The sequence below is a fragment of the Saimiri boliviensis genome, chromosome 18, assembly GCF_048565385.1.
Source record: "Saimiri boliviensis isolate mSaiBol1 chromosome 18, mSaiBol1.pri, whole genome shotgun sequence".
Lineage (NCBI taxonomy): Eukaryota > Metazoa > Chordata > Mammalia > Primates > Cebidae > Saimiri > Saimiri boliviensis.
In genome coordinates this window covers 39,455,404-39,482,744 of record NC_133466.1, presented here as the reverse complement: position 1 = coordinate 39,482,744, position 27,341 = coordinate 39,455,404, and the positions used below count along the sequence as shown (strand labels likewise).

General features: G+C 39.3%; 1 protein-coding gene and 1 pseudogene across 18 annotated transcripts in view; one reads left to right on the top strand and one right to left on the bottom strand.

The window, feature by feature from the left end:
- NSUN3 (NOP2/Sun RNA methyltransferase 3) overlaps positions 1-27,341 on the bottom strand; it is a 203,361-nt gene that overhangs the window by 129,700 nt on the left and 46,320 nt on the right. For 5 of the 18 annotated variants that reach the window (XM_003928330.4, XM_010338920.3, XM_074389168.1 and 2 more), the window contains one exon: positions 14,730-17,223. The exons of the other annotated variants lie outside the window; for them this stretch is intronic. In XM_003928330.4, coding sequence (XP_003928379.1) covers positions 16,944-17,223 — 280 coding nt within the window. In that variant the 3' untranslated portion in view covers positions 14,730-16,943. Of the gene's footprint in view, positions 1-14,729; positions 17,224-27,341 lie in introns of those variants that run through there. 18 annotated transcript variants of the gene reach the window in all.
- On the top strand, positions 22,916-24,165 carry LOC120368430 (legumain-like; annotated as a pseudogene).

Here is a 27,341-nt window from a genome sequence, read left to right as displayed (position 1 = left end):
CTGAACTCCAGCCACCACACTATTAGCATGTTACACTGCGCATGCCTCTGCGTTTCTGTTTCAGCCATTTCACCCCCTGTTACCTCCTATTCCCTTCTCTGGTGACACCTTGCCCATCTCTGTGGACTTAGCTGTGCTCTCCTACTTCCCTGAGCCGTCCTTGACCGCTCCTCTCTGGTTTATAATGATGACTCCATCATTTAACATTCACTGTTCATTTGGCTTATAATTATATACTGCCTTCTAGTGCTATTTGACTTTTCACGTTTGTGTCTTACCTTTGCAACGAAATTGAAGATTCATTGAAGACAGAGGTAATTTTATATTTCTTTGTACTCCTCACAGAGTTGAATATAACTCACAAAACTGAAAGTTGTAACATATTTTATGTTTCAACCACTTGTTACGGGAAGGATGAGAGAGGGAACCAGTGTCTTCCTAACTCATTTTTCTCTCCTTATCAGTTATCTCAAGTGTCCTACATTATGATAACAGGAAGAAAAACAACATAGTAGAATTATCTCTTTATCGAGATTAGGGTCTAGAAACAGTATAGAGGCCAAATACTGCATTGATATAGTTTGCATGTTTGTCCCTCCAAATCTCATGTTGAAGTGTGACGGCCAGTGTTGGAGTGGGGCCTAGCCGGTGGCATTTCCGTCTCAAGAACTCATCCCTCATGAATGATTTGGTGCCTTCCCCACAGTAATGGGTAAATTCTAACTCTGTAGTCCCAAATCCAATGGGTAAAAAGAGCCTGACACCCCCTCTCGCTCTCTTACTTCCTTTCTCACCACGTGATGCCTGCTTCTGTTTGCCTTCCCTCATGACTGAAAGCTTCCTGAGGCCTCACTGGAAGCAGAGCTGGTGCCGCACTCTTGCACAGCCTGCAGAACTATGAGCAAATAAACCTCTTTTCTTTGTAAATTACCCAGCTTCAGGTATTCCTTTATAGCAACATGAAATAGACTAACGCAAATATAATCAAAATTACTTTTGTAAACCTCTTAGGAAAGTGGTATGTTAGCGACCATCAGCTGTCAATAAGTTCAACACACCCAGTTTCTCCTCTAATCTTAGAAAAAAAAATTGTTTTTTCAACTTAGCACCTCATTATATAAAGAGTCATGCTTTATAAATAGTATGTCTATGTAAATAATAGAATCATAGAGTGGCAAGATGCTCACCGTAACAAAGATGTACAGGAAGGGAACATCAGCTAAAAATCTCTCATCTGTTAGGCACTACATGCACTCACTCGCTGAATGTGGAACGAAGGAATAAAAAGTGATTCTCTTTCTCATTAGCCACACATTTCCAACTTAAACGCTGGTTGAGAGGTGGTCTAAAATTACTTCTTGAGTTAGGTAGAATTCTAAGGTAGCCCCCAAGATTCTCACATCTCCCTCGCCCGCACCCTTGTGTGATTCTCCTCTTGAGTGTGAGCCAGACCTGTGAATATGATGGAATAGCACCACCACGATTGGACTACTAATCAGTTGACTTGGGGTTCAATAAAAGAAAGACTGTTCTTGGCGTACCTGATTCAGGTGAGCACTTAAAGGGACTGGGAGTCTTTCCTGAAGGAAGAAATTAACAGATTCATAGAGTGAGAGGTTTATGCATGGGGCCATGTGACAAGGACTTGCAAATGGCCTCTAGATGTCGAGAGTGGTTTCTTGTATGGACGCTGAACCTAGATCAGGTACCTGCAAAGAAATTAATCTTGCCAAAAATTTGAGGGAGCTTGGAAAGAGATATTTTTCCAGGAAAGCTTCTAGATAAGGGCATACCCAATTTACACCTTGATTTTAGTCTTCTGACATCCTGAGCAGAAAACCAAACTAAAATATTCTGAACTGTTCACTCATGGGAACTCTAAGATAATACATTTGTGTTCTTTTAAACTGATAAGTTTTGTAATTTGTGATGCAGCAATAGAAAATCTAATACATATCTGCTTTCTATATATCAGGTGCCATACTAAATACTTCACATTTATGATCTTTTTAAAAATTTTTAAATTGACATATAATTGTACGTATTTATGGGGTACATAGTAATGTCTCAACACATACAATGTGTAGTGATCAGATCAGAGTGATTAGCATAGCCATCATCTCAAACATTTATTATTTCTTTGTGTTGGGAACATTCAATACTCTCTATTCTAACTATTTAAAAATACATATTATTGTTAACTATAGTCATCGTATGGTGCTATAAAACACCAGAACTTGGGTCTTCATGATCATTTAATTATCCTTATTGTGGAGCTGAGAGACATGAAGTTTAAGGAGGTTACATGATTTGCCCATGTTTGCATAACTAGGAAGTAACAGAGACAAAGGTACATACCCAGATTTACTAACAAAGTCCATTTTCTTAACCACCTCTGATGGGGAAGTTGACCATTCTACTCTGGCCTGACTGCCTCACTTAATGTTCTGCATATCAAACTCTCTCTGTGCTTTCATCAACCTCTGCTTGAATTTTTACTCCTTCTGCTAAGAACTTTTTTCCTTTATTGATATTCAAAAGAACCTGCTAAATTAATGTATTTCATTAAACATTTATGAAACACCCACTATAGGAAAGCAGTGAATGAAGAGCTAGGGGAACTCAAAGATTCATAAGATAGCTCCTGACCCTCAAAGCACTTACGTACTAGTGGGAAAACAACTCATACACAAATGTCACAAATGAGTAGGCCTAGCCTCAAGACTCCAAAAGAAAGGCTGGGCGCAGTGGCTCAAGCTTGTAATCCCAGCACTTTGGGAGGCCGAGGCGGGTGGATCACGAGGTCGAGAGATTGAGACCATCCTGGTCAACATGGTGAAACCCCGTCTCTACTAAAAATACAAAAAAGTAGCTGGGCATGGTGGCACGTGCCTGTAATTCCAGCTACTCAGGAGGCTGAGGCAGGAGAATTGCCTGAACCCAGGAGGCGGAGGTTGCGGTGAGCCGAGATCGCACCATTGCACTCCAGCCTGGGTAACAAGAGCAAAACTCCGTCTCAAAAAAAAAAAAAAAAGACTCCAAAAGAAAACATTCTGTGAATTCATCTGACAAAGGGACTTCCGTAGAGAAGATGCGAAGACAAATGTATATGACTGTTTTAGATGAGACCATATTAATGGGAGTTTCTGAGCTCCACAAGAGTTAAAACTAAAGAAATCCTCAATAAAAAAGTAATAATAATAAGGAAAAAAGGAGAAAAAGAAACCCTCAACTAATTGTAATGTCTACTTATAAAATTTATGATGAGAAGAGCAATAGCGTCATTTATTGTCTGCTTACTCCGGGCTAGGCGATGTGCTAAGTACCTAAAGGTATCACCTCATTTAGATCTCACAAAGTGCCTATGATATAGGTAAGATGATTGCTCTTTTCATTGTTGTTATTCTAATTTTACCGATGAGGAAACTAAGATATAAAGCGTTTAAGTAACTTGCCTAACATCACACAGCTAGAAAGTGGCACAGAATTCGAAGTCAGGCTGATAGACTCTGGTACATACACCCTTAACCAGTATACCTTCTACAGCAGGCATCCCCAAACTTTTTACACAGGGAGCCAGTTCACTATCCCTCAGACCATTAGAGGGCCACCACATACTGTGCTCCTCTCACTGACCACCAATGAAAGAGGTGCCCCTTCCTGAAGTGCGGCGGGGGGCTGGGGGCCGCATGCGGCCCGCGGGCCGTAGTTTGGGGATGCCTGATCTACAGCATGCTCATTTTATTAAAAAGGCAGGACAATGAGAGAATAAAAGCCACATGGAGAAGGGGGTAGGTAAAGGGAGATAAACAGGTAACTGCTGTAGTTGATCACAGAATTTAGCTATGTTTCTGAGCACAAAAGGCAAAATGGAAAATAATGTGACTAATATAGACCAAGTAATCTGAAAACATTCACTGAAATCTAAGAGAAATTAAAAATTATAGACCTACACGGGGTAAGGTTGGTGGGGAAGGCAGCAGGGAGACTTTGAATGAGATGGCATATAATACCTTATATGGGATTTTTTAATATGTGCTAAAATCAACTCTTATTTAAACCAACAATAAACCAATAAAATGAATTTTTGTAAAGACACATGGAAATGAATTTACATAGTACACTTACGTACCTTTTTAATTAACTAGGTGCAAAAGGAAATGGCTAGTTAGCAGTGGTTTGCAAATTGCAGATTCCAAATCATTAATGGGTCATGAAATCAAGTGTGTCATGAAGTCAACTGAGTGGGTTACAATCTTTAAAGAAATATACATATATGTTATATGTATATATAAGTATGTGTGTATGTGTAATACATAACAAGTTGAAGAATAAATATTGCGTAATAAAACTTTCTGTATGTCTATGGTCTTACATTTGTACGTCATCTTATAGATATGATTCAAATTCCTTAAAAAGTCTGAAAGCCACTGCCTTAGCTTTGACTATTCATCTTGCCTCTCAGTTATCTCAGCTGGGCTCTTGTCAAAAGCTCCATTAAGAATAATATCAGATTGAAGTCATTAGAGAGTGCTTGTAATGTATTTTGATTTGTTGATTAAAATGAGACCTTCATGCTTTAGATTTCAGGCAGAGTGGAAAGGAAGTTGGTTTGTAATTAAGGAGGTTTTTATTTGTACTGAAAGGGGGAGTATCTCATTTCTGCAGAAGGGAACTGCAGGAAAGTGTGCAGGAGGCCAAAAAAAAAAAAAAAAGTATTTTCTTCTCTCTCTCTCTCTCTCTCTCTCTCTCTCTCTCTCTCTCTCTCTGTTTTCCTTGAGACTGGGTCTCATGCTATATTGCCTACCAGGCTTGTCTCAAAACTCCTGAGCTCAAGGGATCCTCTGCCTCAATCCAAGTAGCTGGGATTAAAGGTGTAAACCATCGTGCTAGCTCCAAAAGCATGTATCACGAAACATGAGATCTATTTGATCTTTTCAAATGTGTGAGTGCCTCCCTCACTCTTCTCTTAGGCTGATCCTACGGCCTGGACTGTCCTGGTCACATTGTGTTGTCCTGGCGTAATTAAATAGCTTGCTTTTCTACTCTCAAAAATGTCTTGGTTGGATAATAAATTACAAGACCCCCCTTTCATAGCAAGGAACAAATGTCCCTGCCCTGGAAAGACATATTTGTCGGGAAGGGCTGTACCAAAAATATTCTGTCCTTTTATTTAAATTATGACTTCCCTGTGCTTCTCTTTCTCCTAGAAAATCTTCTAAGATACACTTGTCAGGAGAGACTCCATATTTTCCTCCTTAGCAGTATCAGTAAAGTCCATAGCAGTGTTTCTCAAACTGAAGCTCAAGGTCTTGGGGATTCTCAGAGGACTCTGCTAACTCAGCTCCCACTGAGAGCATGGATACTTTTATGTTTAACATTGAAGTGATTCTGAATTTTTAAAGATATAATATAGGTATGTTCTGTAGCATCTGGATGGTCACTATGAGATTCTAGTGCTTAAGAAGGTGTTTATGTTATTATCAAGTTAATCCCAAGCAGTACTACTTTAATATTTGTGAAATAACCTGAAAACACCAAAGCTGTTTTTAATATATAAATTCTGTATTTATGGAAAGTTGGAGACAACACAGCATCTAAGACACCACAAAAAAACAAGTTTTTTTGTAGTTCAAACAGAAAATCGGTGGAAGAATTGAACAATAGCTAAGACACACTGGACACCAAAATCCTGCACCTTAATAGTAAGTGCCATTTTTTGATTTCATAAGGAAATATAGTTGTAACAGAACAGCATCATCTGAGATATTAAATTAATGCATTTATTTCAATTTTATTTTCCAATTGTTAACAATGTTGATAGAGCTTCGTGGATTTTTAAAGTTGTGTAAAACTATGTGTATACAGAATTTTTTAACACTGTTCTGTTTGTTCACTTTTAAATCCTATTTTAATAAAACACTGGGGCCCTGGAGAGTGTTTTTGCTCCTTTACTATATGTGGTACTTACATTACCAAAGTTTGAGATGCCTAAGAGTGAAAAACATCATGCTTGGAAACAGACTGGTCTTCTGTGAAAGAGAAGCAGAAACAACCACGCTTTCTGGCATGCTGGCTTCCTAGAAATGCCAGTTAAGCAAAGTGAACGTACTGCCAAGAACATGAACATAGCTGGTCATACTCTTCAATGAGGCTCTTTCACTTGTTTCTCCCTTGTAATTCCCATCACACCCCCACTTTATTTACTCCTGTATTTATCAACTCCTCTTAGACCTATTTTGATTCTCCACTATTTTCTTCCTTTCTCCCTTGACTTTTGTGTGCAGTTTTAATCTTTTCCCTCAGCGGCAGTTAAAGATCAGAAGACTTCTACAAAGAGAAGAGACAGGATCAAACAAAACATCAGTCTTGTAAGTGCTTGGAGTATAGCAATGGCTCAAAATATATTCACTTTTCCTAGAGGTAACTTGTTTTACTTTAAAGATTAGGCAGCCAAAGTTTAGAAAGTTTTAGCCTATTTAATGTCACAAATTCAGTTAAAGGCAGAAGTAGTTCCAGATCACACTAATTTTTCACATTAAAAAAACCACTCTGGGGTAACTGGTAAGTTTATGAAGATTAAGATTCTTCTATAGCTTCTGTGCTACTTCAGTAATCTATTTTTTTACTGCCCTTGATGTGAAGTACAATTTCTTTTTCTATTTTAAGGTATTCTCATCTGCTGTCCTGCCCTTGGATATTCCTTGTAGGTTTGAAGCGTCCTCCAGAAGACAACTATGGATTTATCCATTGACATTCCAACCTTATTATTCAGCCCATTTCATTTTGAAATTTTCCCACAGTGTACGCATGCTTCGGCATGGCCCTAACGTAGTGGTTTCTCTGTTTAATTCACATCTCTCAGTCCAACGCACAAGGTTTTGAAAGTGGTTTGACTATTTCTTCAATTCACTGTGGAAAAAACAAGTATTGCAGCCTAAAATACAGATATATTGTTACCAGACGGAAGTATGAGAGCAAAAAGACTACATTTTCAAATATCTAGTTCACTGCAGAAACAACACCAGGTGCCATAGCAGAATTCTAGCTAATTACAGAGGGGAAATGTAGCAAGTGACTTAAAGCGTATCCCAACCAATGAGCTGGAGCTGGGATACTTCAACCATTCCAATAATTAGGTTTCCTCAGTAGGACTACTCAAATTTGTATGAAGAAAGTAAAAGAGAATGCGACCTGTGTGTGTGTGAAAGAGAGAGAGAGAGAGGGGGAGAGAAAGAGAGAGAGAGAGAAATCCAGTTTTCAAAGCAAGAGGGCTTAGCATAATACACTAAGGGCTCAGACTTCATCCTGTAGGTAAGTGGGAGTCACTGATGAATTTTAATCACAATAATGAGGTGACGGAATTTTGTTGTACAAAGGGCACTTTGGCAGCAATAGAGAATGTAGATTGTGAACTGTGAGGCAGCAGGTAAGAAGATGAGTTTGGAAGAAAATTCAACAGCTCAGATGATCTTAAGCAAGTCAATGTCAATGGTATTAAGAGAGAACAATAAAAAAGACAGGTCTTGGTTATAATCTAGAGGCGAGAGTGAGGAAGAGGAAAGAAAAATGGAACGTTACTCCCAAGTGTCTAACTTTGAAGGCTGGCTGGCTGGTGGTGTTTCTAAATAAACTGAGGAGAAGAGGAGTATCAGCCCAGAAAGGTAGAGGCAAGGACATCCACTCTGAAAGCCACAGGTTTCTCAAGCAACGAGGAGGCGGGAGAGCTTCCAAAAGAGCGTTTATGTAGGAGAGATGTCGAGAATAGTCAAAGTTTGGAAAAGTCACTAATGAAAATGAAAAAGAAAGCTGGCCAAGGAACAGTCAAAGTTTTTTTTTTTTTGAGACGGAGTTTCGCCCTTGTTACCCAGGCTGGAGTGCAATGGCGCGATCTCGGCTCACCGCAACCTCTGCCTCCTGGGCTCAGGCAATTCTCCTGCCTCAGCCTCCTGAGTAGCTGGGATTACAGGCACGCGCCACCATGCCCAGCCAATTTTTTGTATTTTTAGTAGAGACGGGGTTTCACCATGTTGACCAGGATGGTCTCGATCTCTCGACCTCGTGATCCACCCGCCTCGGCCTCCCAAAGTGCTGGGATTACAGGCTTGAGCCACGGCGCCCGGCCAAAGTTTTTGAGCAGTTTTCAAATCTTAGGTGAGCATGAATTTGTGGTAAAATACATCTACACAGTTGGGTAAATGTGTAGTGACATAAATCTGCACTGTCCACTGTATGATTTTCTTTTTCTCCAAACAATGCTCAGCGATATAGGATCTGTCAGTAAAGGCATGGACTACGGACTGATACAGAATTGCAAGTTTCAATATCAAGTTCAATGGGAATGTAAGACAATGATGGAGATGAGAGCTCTGTGAGAGATAGTTGTAAGGCATTAACCACAGGGTCCACAATAAATAAAGAAAAGCAACCAGAAGGGAAAAGGATAGTCTTCAAGGGAGATAAGGTTGAAAAACTTCAGGTATCAAGAAAATTGGATTTCTGTTTAATAAAAATGAGAGAATAATAAAGCTGGAAGCACAGGAGGTACTGAGCTAGATCTGTCTTGTTCGATACGGTAGCCACGAGTCATATAGGACTACTTACATTTACATTAAATAAAATTAAAAAATTGTTCTTCGGGGCTGGACATGGTAACTCATACCTGTAATCCCAGCACTTTGGGAGGCCAAGATGGGTGGATCACTTGAGGTCAGGAGTTCAAAACTAGCCTGGCCAACATGGTGAAACCTAGTCTCTACCAAAAATACAAAAATTAGCCAGGCATGGTGGCAGGCACCTGTTATCTCAGTTACTCTGGAGGCTGAGGCAGGAGAATCTCTTGAATTCAGGAAGCGGAGGTTGCAGTGATCTGAGACCTCACCACTGCACTCCAGGCTGGGCAACAGAGCGAGACTCTGTCTCAAACAAACAAACAAAAACTATTCCTCAGTCATGCTGAATTGCAATGGCACATTCTCAGCTCACTGCAACCTCCACCCCTGGGTTCAAGCAATCCTCCCAGCTCAGCCTCCCAAGTAGCTGGGACTACAGGCATGTGCCACTATGCCCAGCTAATTTTTACTTTATTTTTTAATATTCATTTATTTATTTTTTTGGTAGAGATGCGATTTTGCCATGTTACCCAGGCTGGTCTCGAACTGCTGGACTCAAACGATCTGCCCATCTCTGCCTCCCAAAGTACTGTCATTATAGGTGTGAGCCACTGCACCCAGTCACACTAGCCACATTTTAAGCGATCAGTAGACACACATGGCTAGTACTGTCCATGTTTGGTAGAGTGGCTACAACAATGTGGAAAGATCCAGTGTGACAGTAGACAAGGCCAGGTTCTAGGAAATGCTCAGGAGTGTGAGCTACTGAATGAAGAACATGGAGATAAAAGCTATTGGAGAAGAGGCAATCAAGCAGCCAGGAAGGTGGGATACTGGATAGGTTTTCCACAGAGATGATGAAGTTAGCCAGGATGGTGGCTAAAGTACTGATGGGGAAGGTATGAATTAGACACGATAGTCCTCCGTGGATGTATTAACAGAAGGTGTGACCAGATAGATGAACACCTACATGTTATTGGGAGCAGTGATGTGCCTCCTGGTAGTTCATCCTAAACCCTTCATGCCTCACCACAGTGTCCCTTGTGCGTGACACATGCCTGACTGACTCAATCTAGGCTCCGTCACTTAAACATCTCCTGCTTCAAAATTCACCTCTTCTAAAATTATATCAAATTGCTTCTTTCAACTCAATACTATTGGATGAAAGAACTTACTGAATTAATTCTAGACAGCCAAGTTGACTAGGTAGCTGAAAATAATGCATCAATGGGCAGAGGTACAGCTTCACAGAGAAGATTTACAGAGATTATCTTTACTATCACAAAGTAGTCTTTTAAGGAAGAAAGAATCATAGGTAGTTTGATTTGTGTATATCTGCTGTGTTTACAAACACATTTGTTACAATATAGGACTTACCCTGAAGTATTTACGATCAACTTAAGAAGAGTGAATATCATGCAAAAATGTGGTATAACTAGCTATGTTGGCTATTCATAGCTTAAAATATCACACAAAACAATTTCCAGTGGCATCAGAGCTAGTTGTCACCACCATAACCTCTCTTCCCTTTTGAGAGCTGGCAGCTGTAAGCTATGAGCCCGCAGTCGCCCTTCGCTGGTAGCTGATTCACAGGTCAGCACAAGTTCTTCAGTTCTCTCCCTGCTACCCCTCACCCTGGCAATTACCGTTAATACCTGCAGGAAGAAAGGTTTACCATGCTGAAAAGGTTGTTAACACCTTGTTTGGGTAAATAGGTGAAGAATCTTTCTCTCTGTAACTTAATCCTTATAAGCGCATACAAGCTCTGTCCCTCTCCCTTCCTTTTGCCATTGCCAGTCCCTCTGAACTTTGTCCATTTGTGTTAATATCTGCAATTCTATTTCCACTGGCTTTGAAGAACTAAGATGGAGCTGGTGCTATGCTTCCATTTTTTATTTTTCAATGAACTATGCATTTTTAGTCTGTTGGTTCTGCTAGGCTGTATAGTTATCTGCGTGAAATAGGCTCTTCCATAGCAATATGCATAGAAAATTCCTTTTGACAAGCCATAGCAAACTTAATTGAGTCATGACATATACGATTAAATAGCTTCCGGTGGGGCAAACATCCTCTTCCTAAGGTAGCATATGCTTTCCCTGGGTTCCAACCTGACAATATGTCCTCACATGAATAAGGAAATTACTTCTATCATTTGTGAAAAGTTTCAGATAAGGTATGATGTTCATCTTTAACAAATTATATTTTAAAGGGATATAAGCTCTACCACACTTTCTTCCTCCTTAGATTTAGTATAACCTGTTTCAAAAAAAAAAGTTTAGCACTGAATTAAAGGTCAATTTTAGAATGTCTTCTTTATTATCTAATCACTCCCTAATGAGAATCTCATAACAATTTTTAAAATGTTTATTTTACATGTCACACAATAATATTAATAGGAACTATTCTGTCAAGATAGTATTTCTGGTTCTCTCCCACTGACTTTGCCTGAAGCCACTCCAAATTCTGACATTACTCATAATGTTTTCAAGACAGATGCTTTTAGAGCTTTCAGCAAAAGTAGTAGATTATCAGCATACATTAGGTAACTTGTGAACCTCCTTATGAATATTCTTCAGATACCCACGGGAAATGTGTGACTTTCTAGCTTCAATGTCGTCTGAAGAGTAACATCAGAAATGGGCATCACCCTTACTTCCTTCCCCTTATTGCTTATTTCCTCAGCAATAAGGCAGGCAAAGGGAGACTGTAAACCATTTATTTAAAACATATAAGTGGGTTGAAAATAAATTGTGCCATCTGCTCTATTTGTCCCCAAAGCCAAATTTACCTAACACATAATACAAGTAGTCTCATTCAATTGCATCAAAGGACTTTTTGGCATCTAATAAAATTATTGCTATTGGTTCTAATTTTCTCTTTGTATTCCAGATGAGTTGCATTAATCTCTGCAGATTATCTGATGCTTATCTCTCAGGCAGAAAGCCTTCTTGGATAAGGGTCTATTAAATTTGTGATTATTTGGTCATGTAGCCAGGTGTGCAGGTAGCTATTATTTTCTACCTACCCACATTGTATGAAAGACTATTTCTCACAATACTGCTAAGGGAGTAATATGCAATCTGAGTATAAGGCTACAATAATATACATAATAAGATGAAGAACTGCAGGACACCTTGATTTCCAACCACAGGTCATATCTGATGCTTAAAAAAATTCAGTACAAACCATTTAAATGCATCACATTTATGCATAGTCTATTTCTGAAACTAGCGGCTGTTCAGCTTGCAGATGGCAGGGAGAAGTTAATGGGTTGATAAGCAACCTAAATTTTTATAAAGCCAAGTAACTCGGTGTCACAGAACGTAACAGGAATTACTCTTTGCTTTACAATCGACACTGCAAGTCAGCTCCAAGTTTCCATTCCTCAGCTCAACATCTGCAAAGAAAAGGAACGCAGAGAATACCTCCACGGGAGATTTCTGGGTATCAGAAATAAGACAAAATCGTAAGAAACACTTCTTTAGAACATGCCCTAAAACCGTTCAAAGGTATGGTTTGTTTGTTTGTTTGTTTTCAAGTATTGATTAATCCTTTCATGCCCTGGGAATAGGATATTACACAAAAGGGGAAAACTGAACAACGGAAAATAGGGATAAAGTCAATTAATAATCCTGAGGGTTCGTATCACCTACACTCTGTGAGACGGCAGAGCATTGGGGAAAGGGCCTGGGCCTTGGAGCCAGTTTTGATCTTGGCTTTACCCTATTTTAAAACTATGAAATATTAAGTTTAATGATTTATAATTAGCCAAAGAGAAGGGGAGGGAAAACATGCATCCTTTTTGACAAGTAATAATACATGAGGCCAAGCACAATGGCTCACACCTATAGTCCCAATACTTCAGGGTGCCGAGGTGGGAGGATCGCTGGAGGCCAGGAGTTTGAAACCAGCCTGGGTAACATGGTGAGGTCACATCTCTACAGGAATAATAATAATAAAATTAGCCTGTCGTCCAAGCTTCTTAGGAGGCTGAGGCAAAAAAAAAATCACTTGAGCCCAAAAAGTTGAGGCTGCAGCAAGCCCTGATTACACCTCTGCACTCCAGCCGGGTTGGGGGCAGGGGCAGGAACTAAATTCCATTTGATCCAAAGTGAAAAAAAAAAACGGTTAAATGAAAGAAGCTCTGCTGTCTTTGCAGGACTGGCCTGGGACCTGACCAGGAAAGGTTAACAAAGGTCAAATGAGAGCCCCACTGCATGGCCAGGAAGTGGTTTCTGAAGAAATGGGTTTGGAGGATTTATCTGGCAACTTCTCATTCATTCAGCTGTGGCTAAACTGAAATCCTGCGAGCTGTACCCCTGATGCCGAGTGTAGAAGCCCCAGAGGCTGAAATGACCCGGAACATTCACCTTCTCCCCTGGGATAGGGGTGAGGAGGCCACGCAGAAGGACATGTTCTGAGAGATCAGTGCTCCGAGAAAATAGCATGTCACAAGACCACGTTTTTTTCTATTTTTAGAACATCTTCTATAACTCAAAACAGCATTTGTATAAAAATTCACACAAAGTTGCTAGAGAGCATACAATTTCCAGAAATGTCCTGGGTTTTTGTTACCTTCAATTTTCTAAGGATGCATTCCAATCAATGGTAAAATGCAGACATTATGCAAGACTTCATTATCTTTGGTAAAACTGTTCTCATTATTTTTGTCTCCTCACAGTGTTAACTCTGATATCCACTTTGTGCAGGGTCTGGTAGTATTAAGACGTCAGAAAAACATTAAGGCTGGATCTACAAGAAGCCAGTATTTCCAAACAGCAGTAATACCTCCTTGGCCCTCACCCCCACTTCATAATAGCTCCTTGGCCCTCACCCCCACTTTACGTATCTATACAGTCTGTCTATACATGGGCTGTACCCATTACTTAGCAGTGTAGCCTTGGCAAACTACAAACAGAGCTGAGCTTTCATTTTCTCATCCACAAAGGGGGTTATAATACTTATGCCTGGATTTGTTTTAAACATCAATAAAGACAACATATGTAAAAAATATTCAATGCTCCATAAATATTACCATTATAATTATTATGGTTTTTATCCTCTCATTTAAAAAATAGTAATTTCAACTTCTTCGATTCAGGGGATATATGAGCAGGTGTGCCCCATGGCTAGACTGGATGATGCTGAGGTTTGGGATACAGATGATCCTGTCACCCAGGTAGTGAGCACAGTACCCAAAGGTAGTTTTTCAGTCCACCCCCGCTTCCTCCCTCCGTGCTCTAGCAGTCACCAGCGTCTATTGTTCCCTTCATGTCCATGTGTTCTCCATGTTTAGCTCCCACTTATAAGTGAGAACACGTGTTAATATTTAGTTTTCTGCTCCTGCATTAATTTGCTTAGGATAAAAGCTTCCAGCTGCATCCAGGTCGTCACAAAAGGACATGATTTCATTCTTTTTTTTAATCAGTGTGTAATATTCCATGAGGTATATGTACCACATTTTCTTTATTTAATCCACTGTGGATGGGAATTTAGGTTGATTCCGTATCTTTGCTATTGTGAATATTACTGTGATGAACACATGAGCGTATATGTCTTTTTTTGTAGGACGACTTACTTTCCTGTGGGTATATACCCACTAGTGGGATTGCTGGGTCAAATGGCAATTCCGATTTAAGTTCGTTGAGAAAGCTCCAAACTGCTTTCCACAGAAGCTGAAGTAATTTGCATTTCTACCAACAGTATGTATAAGCAGTTCCTCTTCTCCACAGCCTCACCAGCATCTGTTATTTTTTATTTTATTGACTTTTTAATAATAGCCATTCTGACTACTGTTAAACATTATCTCAGTGTAGTTTGGATTTGAATTTCTCTGATGATAGTGATGAAGAACATTTTTTCATATGTTTGTTGGCCATTTGTATGTCTTCTTTTGAGAAATGTCTGTTCATGTCCTTTGCCCTTTTTTTAATAGGGTTATTTGTTTTTTGCCTGCTGATTTAAGTTTCTTATAGATTCTGGATATTAGACCTTCAGTAGATGCATAATTTGCAAATATTTCTCCCATCCTGTAAGATGTCCATTACTCTGTTGATAGTTGATTTTGCTGTGCAGAAGCTCTTTTATTTAATTAGGTCCCACTTGTCCACTTGTCCATTTTTGGTTTTGGTGCAACTGCTTTTAATAAACACACACACACACACACACACACACACACACACACACAAAGTCCCACTTGTCCATTTTTGGTTTTGGTGCAATTACTTTTAATAATAAAATTATACACACACACACACACACACACACGCACACACAAACACACATGCATGTATTTTTCAGTAATCACAGGACAGTATAATTCAATAGTACATCAAATACTCAGATTAAGGTTCATCACATTATATTGGAAAAATAATGACATTCAACAAAGTACCGTGTACAAATTTATTCTGTGATTAATCTACACCCACAAAAAAGCCCAATTTTAAAACCTACAGTGTCTGAAACAAACAAATAATGACAACCTAAAAAAGAAAATATCTTTTCCACCATCATTGTTCTTCCATATTAACCCAATATACTTGATTTGGTCCAAGAGTTCTAGCTTTATTTAATTTTTTTTTATTTTTATTTTTTGGTACAGAGTTTCACTCTTGTCACCCAGGCTAGAGTGCAATGGTGAGAACTAGGCTCACTGCAACCTCTGGCCTCCTGCATTCAAGTGATTCTCCTGCCTCAGCCTCCCAAGTAACTGGGATTACAGGTGCCCGCCACCACACCTGACTATATTTCTTGTATTTTTAGTAGAGTCAGGGTTTTATCAGGTTGGCCAGGCTGGTCTCGAACTTCTGACCTCAGGAGATCCGCCTGCCTCAGCCTGCCAAAGTGCTGGGATTACAGGCTTGAGCCACCTCGCCCGGCCTCTAGCTTTAAACATATCAGTTGGACATAAAGGAAAACAAATGATTAACAGACCGAAGGTACAGAAAAAGAAAAAATTTCCTGAGACTTCCTGATGATATGAACCCGTTTACATATGCTTGCCAAACAAAAGATATTAATAAGCAAACAGTCTCTAGTTTAAATGCACAGAATGTAATGAACAATTCAAAAGTATTCAGCTTTAGCAGAATTTGTATTTCTATTATCAGATAAAGTTTTTTTTTTTTAAAGGCTAGTTTCCAAAGAGATGCAATCTTTTGAGATGTGCTGCATAATTTTTCTTAACAGTTGGAAAAATATGTTTGGACTCTAAGTGAAGTAATTTCTGGAGAGAACGTGTGATCCTAACTGAAGCTAAAACCCTAAGTACATACAAAGAAATGTATACAGTATTCCCAGGATATGTGTAAACATAGAGAGCCACTTAGCAAATGGCATTCAGTTCTGGTAATCACATAATCCACTCTCATTAGGCATCTCCCTCTTGTGCATTAATATGTGACATCACATTCTCACAGAGCATTTTATAACAAAGTGAAATAAAAAGCCCCTCTAGATTGTGACTGTAAGATAATCAGATGCTGTAGTGCTCATTATGACTGCAATTATGTAACAAAACTCTCCAAATATAGTTCAGTTATTGCAGTTATTAATCACTGTGGTTTTGTCTCAAGTACGTGCTTTATAGCCTGCTGGATAGACTCCATAATTCTATAAGCTGAATGTCGAAAGTCAAACATGTGCATCTGAATCTTCTGTTCTAAAGGCCTTTCAACATAATTTACCCTTTCCATTTGTATTTGCGAATACAAAAAAAAAAAAAAAAAGTGGAAGAAATAAAGCTGGTGTCAAAACAGTCACTGACCTTTGCAGTAAACAGAAGATAGTCTTTAACAGAAAACAACTTTGCAAATAAAAAACCTATTTTGCTAGAACTAGAAATAGTGCTACTTAAAAAGTTAGTCTCCAAATACCAATCAGTTGTGAGACAATCAGTGGTGAGGGGGAGGGGAAAAACCTGAATAAATCTGTGCATTTGATACGGGGGAGATACGGTCAGAGCACCATAAATGCACATTTTTAAAGGTTAAAAGCACTGTCAAAGATAGAAAATACAGTTCTAAACATGTGATGCATAAAACCACATATTCTGATCAATTCAACTATAAAATGCCAACCAAAGACAGCAGATTATATAGAACAGACGCCATCTGCACCACCTTAAATCACTGCTACAGATATATTTCTAGGAAAAAAAAAATACACCTGAACAATTCTGAAGCCTAGATTCTAAGATGCTAAAGTATTAACTAAATAGGATTCCACACAGACCCAGAAAAAGTAACTGCATAATTATTTAAATATCAACATGTACTGAGTTCAGAAAAATAAATACAATAACACATAAACATGGTTTACAAATTCATGTCACCATTTTCCTGTGCTCCATGATTTCTTCAATTTGGCTACATACATTGGGCCCCAGGCTTTGCCCTTATCTGGAATCACTAAGAGCCCACATTCCTGGCCAGTGGGAGCAAATGTGAAGTCTGGCGAGCAAGTCCTTGCTATTCCTTTAATGTCTACAGGCATCATGTTACTGTGGGAGTTTAAAATTTCACTGATCACATCTTGATTTTCTGCCTTGGAAAGTGTGCATGTAGAGTATACAAGCATCCCTCCAGGACGTAAGGCCTTAATTGCAGACCTGTGTGCAATCAGAAAAATGTAAAGGATTAGTTAAGTACATTAAAAAGAAACCGGGGGGTCTGAGAGCAAAGATTACATATTTAAAACTAACCTTACTCTGATTTAGACTGCAATTACTTTGTATGTGTTCTAATCTTTTTATTATTATTATTATTTTTATTTTTGAGACAGAATCTGACTTTATCACCTAGGCTGGTATGCACTGGCACGATCTCGGCTCACTGCAACCTCTGCCTCCTAGGTTCAGGTGATTCCCTTGTCTCAGCCTCCCAAGTAGCTGGGATTACAGATGGCTGCCACCATGGCTAGCTAATTTTTGTATTTTTAGTAGAGACAAGGTTTTACCATGTTGGTCAGGCTGGTCTCAAACTCCTGACCTCAAGTGATCGCCTGCCTCAGCCTCTGAAAGTGCCGGGATTACAGGCATAAACCACTGCACCTGGCCTCTGGTCTTACACCTGTTTATTTCTAATTCATCCCTGGATGACTTAGGGAGTGATCATCAGACCAATCAACATTGAAAAGATAGAGAGTAGGTTAGACTGGTTGATTGTTTTGTTATTCAAAAAGTGGGGCAATGGGGATAGAGAATAGAATACCAGTTTGTCTTTAAATTGTTGGGAGTAAAAGTAAAAACAGAGCATACATATGAAAGCATAAATAAGAAGTCACTGATTCCATACGCCTACATACTGCAATTTGGGCAACCAGGCAAAAAGTTGGAAGGTTTTTATCTAAGAAAATTGAATAAATTCTTTGGGAAGACTTCTAAGCCAGCCACTATGGGTTTTAGCCCCCAAATCAAAGATCTCTGCGTTCTACCATGAAGAGAGCCGCCAGAGGAACAGCTCTTCAGAAAGTTGTATCACCAAAAAAAGGTCTTGTCCTTAAAATACACCTCTAGTACTTTTATTATCTCTATTAAATAAAAATGGATAACCAAGGATTGCTAGATAATTAAGGATCAGAAATGCTTAAGAAATATGTAAGAGAAATAACAAAATAAACAATAATGACATAGGAAGAAACAGAAAATTCAGGGAACAAAAGAGAAATAAGATCTATTAAATGCATATAGATCAGCAAAGATACAACATCCATAAAACAATAAGATAATGCCACAAAAAATGATCAAGAAGAAAGTTTTTGGTTTTTTTTTGGGATGGAGTTTCGCTCTTGTTACCCAGGCTGGAGTGCAATGGCACGATCTCGGCTCACCGCAACCTCCGCCTCCTGGGTTCAGGCAATTCTCCTGCCTCAGCCTCCCGAGTAGCTGGGATTACAGGAACGCGCCACCACGCCCAGCTAATTTTTGTATTTTTAGTAGAGATAGGGCTTCACCATGTTGACCAGGTTGGTCTCGATCTCTTGACCTCGTGATCCACCCGCCTCGGCCTCCCAAAGTGCTGGAATTACAGGCGTGAGCCACCGCGCCCAGCCAAGAAGAGAGTTCTTAGAAACTAAACATGTGGTTACCAAAATAAAGAATATTCTGTAGAAATACTTAAGATAATACTAAGAAAAGTTAAGGTTGAAGAAATCTCCCCACAGAAAGTGGAATAGTAACAGACTGACTAAAAATGAGACAAGGTGGATCAATCACATAGGTTCAAAATCTATGTAATTAATAGGAGTACTAGAAAGATAATACATTCATTATTATTGAGCTCCTATTATATGCTAAGCATTGTTCTAGGTGTTAGGTATGTATCAACAGACAGAACAAGAAAAAAATCTTTTACCTCATGAAGCTTACATTCTAGCTGGGAAAGATAGAATATAAAAAAATAAATGCGAGTTAAACTGTGTCCCTTCAAAATTCCTGTATTGAAGTCCTAACCCCTAGTGGCTAAGAAGGTGACTGTATTTACATCATAGCCTATGAAGAGGTAATTAAGTTAAAAATAGTTCATTAAAGTGGGCCCTAAATGTAATGACTGGGATCCTTCAAAAAGAAGACATTTGGCCACAGAATTACAGGGGAGTACCATATAAAGAAGATAAAGGGAGAAGACAGCTATCTACCAGCTGTGAAGAAATATCTCAAATGAAACAAACCCTGCAGGCGCCATCATCTCAAATTTGTGGCATCTAAACCTGTGATAAAATAAACTTCTAGGCCAGGCGCAGTGGCTCATGCCTGTAATCCTAGCACTCAGGGAGGCTGACACAGGTGGATCACCTGAGATCAGGAGTTCGAGACCAGCATGGCCAATATGGCGAAACCCTGTCTCTACTACAAATACAAAACTTAGCTGAGTGTAGTGGTGGATGCCTGTAATCCCAGCTACTCAGGAGGCTGAATCAGGAGAATTCCTTGAACTCGGGAGGCAGAGGTTGCAGTGAGCCAAGATCACACCACTTCACTCCTGCCTGGGTGAAAGAGTGAGACTCCATCTCAAAAAAAAAAAAAAAAAAAAAAAAGAAAAGAAAAGAAAAAGAAAAAAAGAAAAAAGAAAAGAAAAGAAAAATAAAATAAAATAATAAAATAGAGAATGAACTTCTATTTAAGCCACACAGTCTGTGGTATTTTGTTACGGCAACTGTGGCAAACCAATATAAATATATACGCACATAAACATACATATATACAAACGTAAACATATATACATATCCATACATACACACATATGTGTATGGGTTTGCACATTTTTATTTAGTATGCAATTTAGTGATAGATAACTATGAAGAAAATAAAAGCAGGATAAAAGGATTAGGAGTGCTTGGATCACAGAGGAATTACAATTTTCAATAGGACAGCTAGAACAGGTTGCCGTTTCAGAAAGTGACATTTGAACAAAGTTCTGAGGAGGTCAGGGAGTGGGCCAAGCAGATATCTGAGAGAAGAGCATTCCACAGCAAAGGAATAGCCAGTGAAAAGACCTCAAGGCATGTTTAGGGAAAGAGGAGGTCAGTGTGGCTGGAGCAAGGTGAGCCCGGGGTGGCAGTGTGAAATGAGATGACAGAGTTAAGAGGAGAGGGTGGAGAGGGTCTTTATGAAAACCGTAAAAACTTCACCTTTATAATTAATTAAAAAAAAAAACCACCCACAGTTAGATGCAACATTGTTAAGTTTGTGAACTTCAAGAATACAGAGAAGGTGTTTAATGTCTCCAAAGACAAAAACAGGTCACCTATTAAGAGCCCAGGAATCAGACTGGTGTCGGTGGAGAAGTACATTCCAAATCCTAGGAAAAAGCAGTTTAAAGTGAATCCTATTTTCAGCCAGCTCACAAAATAAACATGTAGGAGGAATACAGACATGTATAAATAATCCAACGACTCAGAAATTGTAATTCTAGCAAAATGAGGAGATAAAGCAAGAAAGAAGAGAAATGTGATTCAGAAAAGAATGAATACAACATAGAAGAGCAGTAAAGGGATTGTCGCCTCAGAGTAGGTGCGGCGTGGGAGGCCTGGAAGGCAAATACTGCAGTCTGGAAAAAAAGGGAGCCCTCCAGAAGGAAGGGATAGGGCAGAGAAGAAAAAGAGATGAAATGACCGAAAACTGAGAAAAACTTGAAGATTTAGTACACAACACTGGGAGGGAAAGGGAGAGATCAACTTCCTCATCTACTGGATTCTAGGAAAAGTCTTTCAGTGGTATCCTGCACAGGAGATTGAACCAATAGGGAAGGGATTTTAATCCTAACATATTATTCCATCACGCAGTATACACCATTCACAGAATTAAACAATATACACCATTTATGGGTCTTCGATCTTCAGAATTCCTCCAAAGATCAAGATCAATCTTAGGAATGTAACAGAATAGATTTTAAGGTTTCAGAAAGAATATGATCAACCTTGACGATACGAAAGTACAGCTGTAAGATACTGGGAGTAGAAGAGAGCGAGAAATGGAAGGCAGGGTGGGCAGATAATTGTTATTTTATAAAAAGAAAAGCCAAAAGAGACTTGCCTCTAATCATTTCTTAAATAATAATAAAGATCAATACAGAAAAAAAGACAGTAAAGGTTTGCTGTGTATTTAAGAGAACTTTCCCCCACTAACAGAACAAGAAACGCAGGTGTAAGTGCACAGTACTAACTTTCAGAGCCGACGGGGAGAAACTGAGTCCAGTGTGAGATCGCAGGGTGCAGGGTGGCATGAGGAGGGAAGGGCGGTGTAAGTGACATAAACCCTTGTGATAGGGCAGTAGTCAATGTCTAACTTTTTAAATAATTTTTTAAAAAATACTAAACATGTGATTTAGAGATGTGGGTGACGGGAAGAATAAATTAGGAACAGAAATCCTTAGAAGTAACTGCCTCTGAGGGGTAAGACTGGAGGAAGAGAGGAAGGAGTCACAAGGGAAAATTCCTTTTCACTAGGAGCTCTTTTGTAGTTTTAATTTTTTACTCGTCTGATTTATTTCTGTAATACAGATTAAAGGGGAGATTTGACAGGAGAATAAATAGCAGAGCTTTTTCCATGGAGGTCAGTTATATGTATTTATAAACATTTGACTGTAAGAGATAACCTAAATTGTATGGTATTCAGAATTTCTGTACTTCTCATGTACTCATTTATTGATTAAAAGATATTCTGGGGATTCCTACCACTGTGGGTCTTCTCACACTTTGGTGTTTGTTGTTAGTGTCTAAAAAATCTTTTTCTATGTTTCTTCTCCTCACTATTCACTGCCCTCTAAATGTACCCCACAGAAACAAAAAAAAAGGCTCCTGTGTATCACTGGAGATGTGAACTGCTAAAGGGATAACATCCTGTGGTAGGAAGAAGGATAACCCCCTCAAAGATGTCCACATCCTAATCCCCGGAACCTGTAAGTATGCATTTTACATGGCAAAAGGCTACGTGCAGATGTGACTAAACTGCGGATCCTGCAATGGGGAGATTATCCCGGATTATCCAAGTAGTCCAGATAGAATCACAAAGGTCTTTATCATTGAAAGAAGGAGGCAGAGAGTTGGTGAAGGAGATATGGCGATGGAAGCCTGGGTTGGTCTGGCAGGATGGCTGGCCTAGGGCAGAGAGCCCAGGTATGTGAGCTGCTTCTGAATGCTGGAAAAGGTAAGCAAACAGACTTTCCCTTAGCACCTCCAGGAGGAACACATCTCTGCCAGGCTCATCTTGGACTTCTGACCTCCAAAAGCTCAAAGGTAACAAATCTGTGCTATTTTAAGCCAATAAATTTGTGGTAAAGGGTTACAGCAGCAACAGGAAACGACTAATACACATCTAATGAGGGCGTTTTTTGTTTTCTTTTTTTATTTACAGCAACACACTAAGGCATAGCCTAATTTGCTAAAATTGTGTAAGTTATAACTACACTCATTTTGGATCATTTTCTACTTACTATAGCAATAGGTATAAGACTTTCTTTAAAAATGTTAGATTATTAAAATAGTACAGCCACTATGGAAAACAAAATGATGGCTTCTCAAAAACAAAATAAATTGATTATGTGCTCCAGCAACTCCACTTGTGTGTATACTCCCAAAACAATCGAAAGCAGGGTCTTATAGAGATATTTGTACCCATGTTCATAGTAGCATTATTCACCATGGCTAAAGATGGAAGCAACCCAAGTCTCCATCAATGGATGAGATTCCAAGCAAAACATACACATAGGTACAGAGATACGATAAAATATTCAGCCTTAAGAAGGAAGAAAACTCGGATAGATGCTCTGGGCATTAGTGCTGTTCCCATGGATGATCCTGAAGATGGAGGCAAGCACTGGGTGGCGATCTTGGCGGGTTCAAATGGCTGGTGTAATTATAGGCACCGGGCAGATGCCTGCCATGCCTACCAGATCACTCACCGGAATGGGATTCCCGACCAACAGATCATTGTGATGATGTACGGTGACACTGCTTACGCTGAAGACAATCCCACTCCAGGAATTGTGATCAATAGGCCCAATGGTACCGACGTCTATAAGGGGGTCCCGAAGGACTGCACCAGAGAGGATGTCACCTCACAAAATTTCCTTGCCGTCTTGAGAGGCGATGCAGAAGCAGTGAAGGGCATAGGATCCAGGAAATCCTGGAGTGGCCCCCAGGATCATGTGTTCGCTTACTTCACTGACCATAGATCTACTGGAACACTGGGTTTTCACAATGAAGATCACATAAAGGACCTGAATGAGACCATCCATTACATGTACAAACACTGAAAGATGGTGTTCTACATTGAAGCCTATGAGTCTGGGTCCACCTGCCTGATGACATCAATGTTTATGCAACCACTGCTGCCAACCCCAGAGAGTCGTCCTAGGCCTGCTACTACGATGAGAAGAGGTCCATGTACCCGGGGGACTGGTATAGTGCCAACTGGATGGAGGACTCGGACGTGGACGACCTGATGAAAGAGACCCTGCACAAGCAGTACCACCTGGTAAAATCGCACACCAACACCAGCCACGTCATGCAGTATGGAAACAAAACGATCTCCACCATGAAAGTGATGCAGTTTCAGGGTATGAAACACAAAGCCATTTCTCCTATCTCTCTGCCTCCATTCACAGGCCTTGACCTCACCCCCAGCCCTGATGTGCTCCTCATGATCAGGAAAAGGAAGCTGATGAACATAATGATCTGGAGGAGTCCAGGCAGCTCACAGAGGAGATCCAGCGGTATCTGGATTCCAGGCACCTCAATGAGAAATCAGTGCAAAAGACTGTCTCTTTGCTGGCAGCGTTTGAGGCGAAGGTGGAGCAGCTCCTGACCAAGAGAGCCCTGCTCACAGGACACAGCTGCTACCCAGAAGCCCTGTTGCACTTCTGGGCACACTGCTTCAACTAACACTCCCCCATGTACGAGTGTGCGTTGAGACATCTGTACCTGCTGGTCCACCTTTGCGAGAAACCGTATTCGCTTCACAGGATAAAACTGTCCATGGACCACGTGTGCCTTGGTCACTCCAGAAGAGCCACCTCCTGGTAGCTTTTCCAAGTGTGAGCGCTCTCCCGAATGAGTGCTGATCAGGGCCTGGAGGGGTACAGGGGGAAGTCCCCACTGCTCCGGGCCCTCCTGGGGGCCCCCCACTCCAGGGCTTGCTCCAGGCTCTTCTTCAAAAGATGACTTGTTCGCCATTACCTACTCCCCCAGTCTTCTCTGAAAAACTACAAATTTGGGTGGAGAAAGCTGTGTATTATGAAGGGTCATATTTTCTTTCTAGGATGTGTTTTGTTTCATTCATTAGTTTTAAGGAGCAGGAAGATCATGGGGGCTTCTGTAGCTCCTCTCAAAGGAAGTCTTTTTTCTGAGAAATCTGAAGCTGAAACCTCTAAATCTTCAGAATTATTTTATTGAAGAGGGCCACAAGCCCCAAATGGAAAACTATTTTTAGAAAATAATTATGATTTTTGATTGCTTTTTTACTTAATTCTGCCAGTGTTCAAGTCTTAAAAAATAAAGATTTATTACAGAACCCCGCCCCCCACAACCGCCGCCAAAAAAGTTCTCATGGGTGAACCCTGAGAACATTATGCTAAGTGGAATAAGCCAGTCATGCGCACAAAAAAATTTCACGATTCCACTATTACAAGGTATCTAGAGTAGTCAAATTCATGGAAACAGGAGTAAAACGGTAGTTACCAGGGGCTAAGAAGTGAAGGGAATGATGAGTTAGTGTTTAATGGGTATCAACTTTCAGTTTTGAAAGATGAAAAGAGTTCTGGAGATTGGCTGTACAACAATGTGAATGTACTTAACACTATTGAACTGTACACTTAAACGTGGTTAAATAGCAAATTTTATGTTATATATTTTACAACAATTAAAAATAATGAAAGAAATACACATTAACAAATGTTAGATTATTGTGTATGGGATATAGGCAGTATTTCAATTCAGGTATTTTCAACCTCCCATTAAAAAGACTATTTTGGTCTTAGTTCTACAATTAGCAAGGCCAATACTTAATCAAGTAAATATGATTCTTCCTCATTAAAGTTGTACAAAAGTACAGAGATGCCTCAGAATTTACAAACAATATGTAAATTGTTTACATTCCTGGCTTAATGCAAATTTAAATTAATTTCTATAATGTTGCCAATGATGACTGATTCTTCTGCTCTGTTTTCATTTTAACATTCATAACTTATCTTTCTGAAATTAGGTTGATATAACTTAACTGCCCACATTAATTTCTAAACAAGAAAAGTGTATGGTAACACAAAGGCTTTTTAAAACAAATTGGGTTATTCTCAAAACCGTAGGGCAAATATTAGGGATTCCCATAAAATGGTCTTACTGTTTTGTTACTGCTGATTGTTGTTTAAATATCATTTTAATCCTTTTGTTTCCAATAGTTACAGATTTTAAAGCTATCATAAATTTGTATTCAAAGATAAAAGGAGGCAGACAATCTGTAATAATCACTACCAGGTTTACAGCTAAGATTTTTCTACCCTGAGAATTACTTATGCTATAGATCAGGGGTCCCCAATCCCTGGGCAGACAGACCAGTACCAACCAGTCGGCAACCTATTAGCAATCGGGCCACACAGCAGGAGGTGAGTGGTGGCTGAAGGAGCATCACCACCTGAGCTCTGCCGCCCGTCAGATCAGTGGTGGCATTAAGATTCTCATAGGGGCAAGAACCCTATTGTGAACTGCGCACGCAAGGGATCTAGGTTGCATATTCCTTATGAAAATCTAACTAACGCCTCATGATCTGAGGTGGAACAGTTTAATCCTGAAACCATCCCCCTGTCCCCCTCCCCTAGAGTCATAAATGCTATTTTTCTCATGAACGGAACCAGACCATGTTGCAGTCCCCACTGCTTTTGCAGAAAGTGTAAAACTATCTGTATAATTACAATTTATCATTACACATTATAGTTTCTGTTAAGGCAAGAACATACAACTTTATAATCAGACTACTTCAATGATTTAAAAACCAATACTTCTGGATTTAATTTTCCAATCAAAATTAAAAGATGTATTTTACAAAATGCTAAGTAAAAATTAACACACTCCTAAAATATAAGTGCCTAAATATACAGTATCCTGTCCATTAAAATAGTGTCTGGAATAATTCATCTGCTTCCATAACAATTCACACACATTTTGAAGTAGTGTACAAGAACCAAATAATTATTACCATAGGTTTCATCCAAATCATAAACAGAATGGCTGTATATGTATTTTTATAACAGTTAGATGATAGGATGTGAGAAGGGTTGTTTGCGGAGAAAAATGATTCACTCAAAACAAATGAAAGATATTGCTTAATAGGTCTTAACAAGCCCACTAAGAAATTTTAAATTCTGGAGGTAGCAAAACATTTATAAATTCGAAAGATTTGACTAATACTAATAAACTTTGGCAAAGCTGTGGTACTGACCGCATAAAAAACAAGTCAGGATCAGAGAAGGAAGAAGGAAAAAAAAAACACAGGTTGGATTTGGGATCTGGTAAAAGGCAAAAGGATTCTCTATGCTTTGTAAATATCTGTGCCATGCAAAGTTACTGTCTTGTTTTAATAAGAGGAAGGAAAACTAAACAGCCAGCCAAGCAATATCCATTTTTGTATAATGGTATCCTCCGTTAACCTTCTCCAAATGAGCCATGGCCCCTTGGCTCCTCAATGATCCTGTTTCATGGTTTAACAAGATCCAGAGTAATGTCATATTATTCACTTGTGCTAACCACTAATGATATTGCATGAAATTATTACAACTCAAGCTGTATTAAAAATGGTATTCTTGATCATTGAATTCTAATAACAGTAAACTTTCTAATCATACTTAAAGTAGAAGTCAGAAAAATGTCATGACTAACAACAGTAGAAGCAAAAGTATTATTTGATCAGATTAAGTAGAATGCTAATCTAATACTCTAAAATGGAAACTAGTAAACATTATGTTGGGTTTTACACATTCTTTAATATAAAATGCCAAATTATAATGCAAAGCTGGGAAAGTACTTTTTTAAAAATTGATATATCATAATTGTAGATAATATGGAGGTACATGTGTTATTTTGATACATGTTTACAATATGGAATGTTCAAATCAGGGTAACTGGGAAATCCATCAACACAAACATTTATCTTTTCTTTATCTTGGGAGCATTACAACTCTTCTAGCTACTTTGAAATACACAATAAATTACTGCTAACTATAATTTCCTTACTGTACT